Source organism: Salmo salar, chromosome 08 (assembly GCF_965601325.2).
Source record: "Salmo salar chromosome 08, fSalSal1, whole genome shotgun sequence".
Lineage (NCBI taxonomy): Eukaryota > Metazoa > Chordata > Actinopteri > Salmoniformes > Salmonidae > Salmo > Salmo salar.
Window position 1 is genome coordinate 16,889,328 of NC_138298.1, and position 9,698 is coordinate 16,899,025.

The 9,698-nt window shown below is 41.9% G+C and overlaps 1 protein-coding gene across 1 annotated transcript; it reads right to left on the minus strand.

Annotated features, from left to right (window-relative positions):
* Positions 1 to 290: 290 nt before the first annotated feature.
* On the minus strand, positions 291 to 9,592 carry LOC106610135 (uncharacterized). Its single transcript, XM_014209308.3, has 3 exons — positions 8,691 to 9,592; positions 4,983 to 5,113; positions 291 to 4,799 (listed from the first exon to the last, which is right to left on the minus strand). The coding sequence occupies exons 1-3, from the start codon at positions 8,938 to 8,940 to the stop codon at positions 3,684 to 3,686; spliced, it is 1,497 nt and encodes a 498-aa protein (XP_014064783.3). The 5' UTR covers positions 8,941 to 9,592; the 3' UTR covers positions 291 to 3,683.
* Positions 9,593 to 9,698: the final 106 nt, after the last annotated feature.

Sequence of the window (9,698 nt, forward strand, 5' to 3'; positions counted from 1 at the left end):
CACATGCCATTCAGTGTAATCAGTAGACCTTCCCTCCACATTGTATCATATGCTTTTTATGTGTCAAAATATACTATTGACATCACTTCCTTCATTGCCAAAGCTTTGGTCACCTAGGTACTAACTGTAACCAATGCATCAAGGGTAGACCTTTTTCTGAATACACTCTGAGATGGACTTAATAGACCCCTATGTTCCAGATAATGCAGCAATCAAACCACAATCTACTTTTCTATTAGTTTACAGAGATTTTATGTAAGTGCAATAGGTCTATAACTAGCAGGACTGGATGGATCTTTACCAGGCTTCAGCTGATTTCTTTTTATTCACAACACCATGATGGGTTTACAAATAGCAAGTAATTATATAACTACAGTATAGAACTCAAGCGTAGTGGAGATGGGTAAACACTCCATGTTGAAAGTGTGTTTATTATCTGTGTGTGCGTACCTGAAGGAGTGCATGTCTGTGTAATCTGTATCACCTCTCTTTTCCAGGAGGAGGGTCCAGAGGTGCTGCTGGTGAAAGAGGGGTGTGAGGAGGGTCTGGGAAAGCCTGAGGGGAACATGGTCATGGAGGACAACCAGACTACACCTCCTCCTGAACCCACATAGGAGCCAGTTAAGCAGCACAGAACCACACACAGTCACACTGAGGTGAGCCTATTGTGAACTACTGGCTGAATGGTATTCGGTCAGGGCCCGTTTTCAAAAAGCCTCTCAGAGTAGGAGTGCCTTTTAGATCATAATGAATAAGACTATATAGACAGGTAGGGAACTGATCATCGATCAGCACCTACTCTGAGACTTTTTGTGGATACGGGCCCAAATCTTGATACATTGTATCCTAAGTGTGGGACCATGCCTTTCAATTATCACACCATTAAAGAGTGTCAAGTAATCAAATCAACTAACATGTTTGCATAGTACTCATAGCAATCCCTCATTGCCCAATCAGAAGATGCTCCATAGCAGGGTGCTCATATCATATTTCTTGATCAAACATCCTCTTACTCGGTTTCTCTTACAGTCAGTAGACTGTAAGAGCATTTTGCTACACTCGCATTAACATCTACTAACCATGTGTATGTGACCAATAACATTTTATTTTATTTGACATGTAGTATAGGAAGCCTGATCTGCTGCTAATCAAATAAGAGACCATACAAGATGGATCAGAGAGCATTGATCTGCTGAGTGGGCTAAAGATGGGGGAGCAAGGTAAGGGAGAAATATAGTGAGGGAAAAAAGTATTTGATCCCCTGCTGATTTTGTACGTTTGCCCACTGACAAAGAAATGATCAGTCTATAATTTTAATGGTAGGTTTATTTGAACAGCGAGAGACAAAATAACCCAAAAAATCCAGAGAAACGCATGTCAAAAATGTTATAAAATGATTTGCATTTTAATGAGGGAAATAAGTATTTGACCCCTCTGCAAAACATGACTTAGTACTTGGTGGCAAAACCCTTGTTGGCAATCAGAGGTCAAACGTTTCTTGTAGTTGGCCACCAGGTTTGCACACATCTCAGGAGGGATTTTGTCCCACTCCTCTTTGCAGATCTTCTCCAAGTAATTAAGGTTTCAAGGCTGACGTTTGGCAACTCGAACCTTCAGCTCCCTCCACAGATTTTCTATGGGATTAAGGTCTGGAGACTGGCTAGGCCACTCCAGGACCTTAATGTGCTTCTTCTTAAGCCACTCCTTTGTTACCTTGGCCGTGTGTATTGGGTCATTGTCATGCTGGAATACCCATCCACGACCCATTTTCAATGCCCTGGCTGAGGGAAGGAGGTTCTCACCCAAGATTTGACGGTACATGGCCCCGTCCATCGTCCCTTTGATGCGGTGAAGTTGTCCTGTCCCCAGAAAAACACCCCAAAGCATAATGTTTCCACCTCCATGTTTGACGGTGGGGATGGTGTTCTTGGGATCATAGGCAGCATTCCTCCTCCTCCAAACACGGCGAGTTGAGTTGATGCCAAAGAGCTCCATTTTGGTCTCATCTGACCACAACACTTTCACCCAGTTGTCCTCTGAATCATTCAGATGTTCATTGGCAAACTTCAGACGGGCATGTATATGTATTCTTGAGCAGGGGGACCTTGCAGGCGCTGCAGGATTTCAGTCCTTCACTGCGTAGTGTGTTACCAATTGTTTTCTTGGTGACTATGGTCCCAGCTGCCTTGAGATCATTGACAAGATCCTCCCGTGTAGTTCTGGGCTGATTCCTCACCGTTCTCATGATTATTGCAACTCCACGAGGTGAGATCTTGCATGGAGCCCCAGGCCGAGGGAGATTGACAGTTCTTTTGTGTTTCTTCCATTTGCGAATAATCGCACCAACTGTTGTCACCTTCTCACCAAACTGCTTGGCGATGGTCTTGTAGCCCATTCCAGCCTTGTGTAGGTCTACAATCTTGTCCCTGACATCCTTGGAGAGCTCGTTGGTCTTGGCCATGGTGGAGAGTTTGGAATCTGATTGAATTATTGCTTCTGTGGACAGGTGTCTTTTATACAGGTAACAAACTGAGATTAGGAGCACTCCCTTTAAGAGTGTGCTCCTAATCTCAGCTCGTTACCTGTATAAAAGACACCTGGGAGCCAGAAATCTTTCTGATTGAGAGAGGGTCAAATACTTATTTCCCTCATTAAAATGCAAATCAATTTATAACATTAAAATTATAGACTGATCATTTCTTTGTCAGTGGGCAAATGTACAAAATCAGCAGGGGATCAAATACTTTTTTCCCTCACTGTATGTAAACTTCCGACTTCAACTGTATATATTAATGTGGATGCTACCATGATTACAGATAATCCTGAATGAATCTTGAATAATGAGTGAAAGACGCATCAAATAATATGAAACAAACAAAACAAACAGCAAATGCATCCAATAAGTTTGTAGAGTCACAAGCTTGATGTAATCATTGAATATGGGATCAAATACTAAACTTGACTACTTCAATACACTTAAATGAATTTACAATACTTTTGGTCCTCTAAAAAGGGGGGACTATGTACAAAAAGTGCAGAAAATTCTAAAAGGTTATATGGATGAAAATACATATGCTCAAATTAAAGCTGAAAGTCTACATATTAACCTCAGTCATTTTCAAATCCAAAGTGCTGGAGTACAGGGCCAAAACGAGTCGCAATGAAAGTCTAAGAATGAAAAGGCCCATTTTGTGTTTATTAAATAAACAAGTGTTAAATACACCATATGAAAACCACACATACACGTCTAAACTAAAAATCTCCATTAATTTGATAAACCGCAATCATTTTTCCATTAAAAGAGTCTTGGGAAAGTAGTTGAATGGAAGTAATGAAATAGGCATTTGTGAACATCATATAGCCTACACAGTACAAACACAATATGTGACAGACTTTTTAGTCTTATATATCACACAGTGTCTTGATGAAATATTCTACCCAGGAATATTCAACACTGAAATCTGTTCATCTCTTGATTCCAAATGCATCTGTGGGTCTTATCTGCTGACAACAATAACAATTAATCTTTGTCTTTAATGCAGGGTTTGAGCTAAACGTCAGAAGCTATCGAGTGGAATGTTTACTCTGCTGGTGTATCCTGAGGTAGCGCCTCTCTGAAAAGCTCTTCCTGCAGTGGGTAGAGGTGAATGGCCTTTCTCCCGTGTGGACCTTCAGATGCATTTTCACCTGGTTCTGGTGGGAGAACCTCTTCTCACACTGGGGGCAGATGTAGGGTTGTGGACCCTATGGTGCCTCTTCAGGCTGGACGAGTGGGAAAAGCGCATATGACACTGGGTACAGCTGAAGGGTTTCTCCCCTGTGTGGACCCTCTGGTGCCTCTTCAGGCTGCCAGCCTCAGCGAAGCGCATATCACACTGGGTACAGCTGTAGGGTTTCACCCCTGTGTGGACCCTCTGGTGGATCTCCACCTTCTGTAGGCAGCTGAAGCCTTTGTTACAGAACATGCAGAGGAACCGTTTCACTTTACTATTGCCTGATGTGGCTCCCCCTCCCTGAGCCTGGGCCCTAGTCCTGTCGTTTGAGTTCAGCACCTGATCAAAAAGGACGCAGCCGTGTGAATCAGAAGGCCCCATCGATGTGGACACTGGGTCACGATCCCTGAGTGAGTGAAAAGGGGAATGGGTCACAACATTTAGATTGGTCTCTAAGCTTTCCCTGTAGTCTAAGAAGTCACTAGCGTTACCATGCGAGTGTCCTCCTCGTAACCGAGTCTCGTCTGCATTCCATGTCAGAGGAGCGTCATCCTCCACTTTCACAGTCACCTCATCTGCGACCAGACCCTCTCCTTTCTTATCTAGGGACCCTTCAGAGTATACACTACTACTGTACTGGTTCCAGTCCCCTCTCATTGGATTAGTCTGTGTATCTAATACCACAGGCATGTCACCAGGTATAATCTCTGTCTCTGTAGCATATGAACAGGACAGATCATTGCAAGTCTGTACCGCATCACCTGAGTCCCGATGGGACAGAACTGTCCTCGGGCTCAGGTTCCCGTGAAGTAAATACTCTGAGCGAGGAGCAGGACAGTCCAGTCGCCCCAGCCCTGTTAAAGTCTCTGTTTCTGTGTTTGTCTCTGACTTGAGGGCGGCGTTCGGCGTTCCACTGACCTCCATGATGCTGCATCGGGTCCTGGGGGACGCTGGGGTGGTGGTGGGGTCCTCTGTGGCTACAGGGGGCGCCCCAGCTGCTCCAGGCTGGATGTCTCTGCTTTGCCGTGGGTCCCCATCTCCTTCAGACCTCTCCAGCTTGACCCCAGGACCTGCTGCCTCTGCAGACTGACACAAGAAAAGAGGAGGTTAATACCGGTACATGAGTTAAATTGGATAACAATGTAGTAAGGAAGTCTCACAAGCTCCTCTATGGCAGATAAATGAGGATGTACATGTAAGGAAGTGAATAGCTGAGGGAAGCCTTTCTAAAATAAACTGGCCATTTTGATGTAATACTATTACACTAACCTCGATCACTATAATGTGCTGGGTTGAGGTTCCACTCCCCTCATCAACAGTGATTGGTTGGTCACCTCTCCATGTATTGTGTCCTGCTGGCTTCACAAAGCTCCTGTGGCCTCCAGTGAGATGTCCTTCACCTGAGAGAGTGATTGGGTTGAAAAGAGATGGTTAGGTTAGCTACTGTCAATGCTCAACTCTATTGACCATTTTGACACAGAGTACAGTTACATGCACACAATAATACAATAATGTGATTATTGTGGATAGTCAGATTTATGGAAGTCCAGAGAGGACATACACTACCGTTCAAAAGTTTGGAGTCACTTAAAATGTCCTTATTTTTGAAAGAAAAGCACATTTTTTGTCCATTAAAATAACATCAAATTGAGCAGAAATACAGTCTAGACATTGTTAATGTTGTAGACTATTGTAGCTGGAAACGGCAGATTTTTTAATGAAAATCTACATAGGTGAACAGAGGCCCATTATCAGCAACCATCACTCCTGTGTTCCAATGGCACATTGTGTTAGCTAATCCACGTTTATCATTTTGAAAAGATAATTGCAAAAGGGTTTTCTAATGATCAATTATGTTAGCACAGCACAGCTAGAGTGTCTAGTTTGAGAAACAGATGCCTCACAAGTCCTCAACTGGCAATTGTATTAAATATTCCCCACAGAACACCAGTCTCAACATCAACAGTGAAGAGGCAACTCCGGGATGCTGGCCTTCTAGACAAGTTACAGTGCCTTCACACCCCTTGACATTTTCCACATTTTGTTACAGCCTGAATTTGAAATGGATTCAATTTAGATGTATTTTTTTTGTCACCGGCCGACACACAATACCCCGTAATGTCAAAGTGGAATTGTGTTTTTTGACATTTTTACAAGTTAACAAAAATGTAAATCTGATATGTCTTGAGTCATTAAGTATTCAACCCCTTTGTTATGGCAAGCCTAAATAAGTTCAGGAGTAAAAATGTGCTTAACAAGTCACATAATAAGTTAACATGATTTTTAAATGACTACCTCAAACTCTGTACCCCACACATACAGATAATTGTAAGGTCCCTCAGTCGAGCAGTACATTTCAAACACAGATTCAACCACAAAGACCAGGGAGGTTTTCCAATGCATCACAAAGAAGGACACCTATTGGTAGATACAATTATATGAAAAAAGCAGACATTGAATATCCCTTTGAGCATGGTGAAGTTATTAATTACACTTTGGATGGTGTACACCCAGTACACCCAGTTACTACAAAGAACTCAGTTGCCGGAGAGGAAGGAAAACACTCAGGGATTTCACCATGAGGCCAAAGGTGACTTTAAAACAGCTACAGGAGGAGAAAACTGAGGATGGATCAACACCATTGTAATTACTCCACAATACTAACCTAAATGAAAGAGTGAAAAGAAGGAAGCCTGTACAGAATACAAATATTCCAAAACATGCATCCTGTTTGCAACAAGGCACTAAATAATACAGAAAAAAAATGTGTCAAAGCAATACACTTTTTGTCCTGAATACAAAGTGTTGTATTGGATTTGCCCCAAATATAACACATTACTGAGTACCACTCTCCATATTTTCACACACAGTGGTGGGTGCATCATATTATGGTTAAGCTTGTAATTGTTAAGGGCTGGGGAGTTTTTCAGGATAAAAAAAGAAACGGAATGGAGCTAAGCACAAGTAAAATCCAAGAGGAAAACCTGTTTCAGTCTGCTGTCCACCAGACACTGGGAGATGAATTCACCTTTCAGCTGGAGAATAACTTAAAACAGAAGGCCAAATCTACACTGGAGTTGCTTACCAAGAAGACAGTGGATGTCCTGAGTGGCCGAGTTACAGTTTTGACATGAATCTACTTAAATCTATGGAAAGACTTAAAAATGGTTTCTAGCAATGACAAACAACGAATTTGACAGAGCTTGAAGAATTTTGAAAAGAATAATGGGCAAATGTTGCACAATCCAGGTGTGAAAAGCTCTTAGAGACTTAGACTCACAGCTGTAATCGCTTCCAAAGGTGCTTCTTGAAAGTATTGACTCAGATATGTGAATACTTAGGTAAATTAGATATTTCTGTATTTACATTTTCTATAAATTAGCAAACATTTCTAAAAACATGTTTTCACTTTGTCATTATGGGGTTTTGTGTGTAGATCCGTGAGAAAATTCAGCCTGTAACAACAAAATATGGAATAAGTCAAGTGGTGTGAATAATTTTTGAAGGCTCTGTAGCTGCGTTGTTGCTTGCAGGCGATTGACTGTGGTCTTGGGGGTGGCAAACAGCCTGGGGGAATGTGCTCGTTCAGGGCATAGAGGCCCCACGAGCTCTTAGCTCAAGGTAAGGGACATTTAGCTTGCTAACATTCTAACTTATAAACTGATAATGAGCTCCAAACACAAATGAAAGCATGATGTTGGTATGAAATGTACCATCCCTCAGTGTAGCAATCACCTCAGCCACACTGTCAATCTATCATCAATGTGTCCACTCCTATTTATAGTATATCTCGTGAGCTCTACAAAACTACTTTTGTTATGTCGTGGTCATGAAGTTGTGATCGTCGATGTCCTCTCTGGACTTCCGTACAGATTAATATAATAGTTTGATTAAAACGTAGACATGTTTTGCAAGAACAACGATTTCCCTAATAATCCTCTTTACATGGAGACATCTGATATCACACTACCTGATGGCACTCTGATGAATGTAGAAAATTGCCAATCAAAATAAATGCTCTACCGCATGTTATTTTTGGGCAGCATATTTGATTCAGAGTTCAGACATATAAAGTTTGTAATGTGAAAACTACTTCTAAGATGCATACTTTCAGTTGTTCAGAACTCACGCCTCCATTACACCGACATTGTCATTGGGTTTTGGGACACCAGAAGTACATTCATTCCCATTGGAACGTATCATTTGCCTCACAGCATTGCTGTTGCAGTGTTCTGTGTGGTGCACACATTGGGTATCTCCAACATATACATCATATTGTATGCATAGACTTGACAAAACTAGTAGGAAAAGGTGAATGTTGAACTTTTGTTGCACACATATCCAGTAAAAATGTTGGATTGCATAATTAAAAAGTTTGACAGCAGAATTAAGGCAATCAATCAGACTTCACTTGTGTAGAGGGAGGTTCTCTCGGCTGTTGCTAACACATGGCAGATCAAATACACAGCCACAACGCTGATTAAGGTGTTTACATGCTCTAATAATATTAAAGATTGCTCAGAAAACCAGATGATTTAATTGGCGTATGCTTAATTCGATTGGACATTATGCCGATTAACATAAACAGTGTGTTTACATGATTATCGCATAATCGGCCTACTGCCATAATCAGTTTAATATCGAAATATTACTGTGCATGTCAACGTACTCACTGTCGGGAATTGGCAAGGATGTAACACTAAGCATAACTTATTGATGTACTATTTATAGATCGATTGATTATGTTCCATGCGTCATATTGTTTTCAATTAGTAAATAATAGTAAATGCAGCTAATCAATAATCTGGTTAGAATATGATATTGTCTTTGCAAGATACCTAAATAATCAGTGGAATTATACCATACTATCCAAAAACGGACCAAGACCCAATTATGGTTAACACATTTAAAGTCACACATGCGCAGAGCGGAACGGGTCGACAGGGCCCTGCAGCCTCAGCCTTCTGCTAAATGTACCTCTTGCCATTCCTCTGTATCTGTCGAGGATCTTGACACTACTGGGAAGGGCGCGCTCCCGTGCCACCTTCAGTTCCAGTAGCTGTAGTTTCCTCCGCAATGTCCTGTTTTCTTTCTGGCTTTGTGTTATTTCTAAACGAAACACTGCATAGTCGTCGTCTACGAGTTTACAGACCTCTGCCACGGCTGCATTCGCTAATACCTCCATAATGGAGGCTATTTGAGTGTGAAAAACCATACAGTTAGCCATTGTTAGCAGTTAGCTAGCGTTACCAACATAACATATATCAACCAAGTCCCGTCTCCAACGCGAATTATGAGGTAAGTATGTGATGCTGTGCAGTTAAATGGTGTTAATAAACGTCTAAATAAGAACCAAAAAACGCTTAACGTGGAAAATGTTCTCGGTCACTGTTCACTTTCTTCTTCGGTATTACGGCAGTTTGCAAACAACTGTTAAAGGTGCATACCGCCACCTACTGTACAGGGCGGTAAACCATAGAAAAAATAAAACATTTAGGAAAGGGGAAGAAAAAATGACATCCATACAAAAACACAAAAATAGACCTCATGAGGTTGAAGAAATTTGGCTTGGCCCCAAAGATGCACCAATGAGAGCATCCTGTATCACTGCCTGGTACGGCAATTGCGCCGTCCGCAACCGCAGGGCTCTCTAGAGGGTGGTGCAGTTAGCCCCAACGCATCCCCATTGGCACACTGCCTGCCCTCCAGGACATCAACAGCACCCAATGTCACAGGAAGATCATCAAGGATGCCTGTTCACCCCGCTACCATCTAGAAGGTGGAGACAGTACAGGTGCATCAAAGCTGGGACAGAGAGACTGAAAACCAGCTTACATCTCCAGGCCATCCGACTGTTAAATAGTCATCAAAGGGTATGGTTAAATGAAAAAAGTATGTGCACTGTTATTTGAAATAAGGTACAGCTTATTACATTACACATATCTGCTATGACCAGTATCTTTTAAGCTGAGAGCAGCCTTGTTT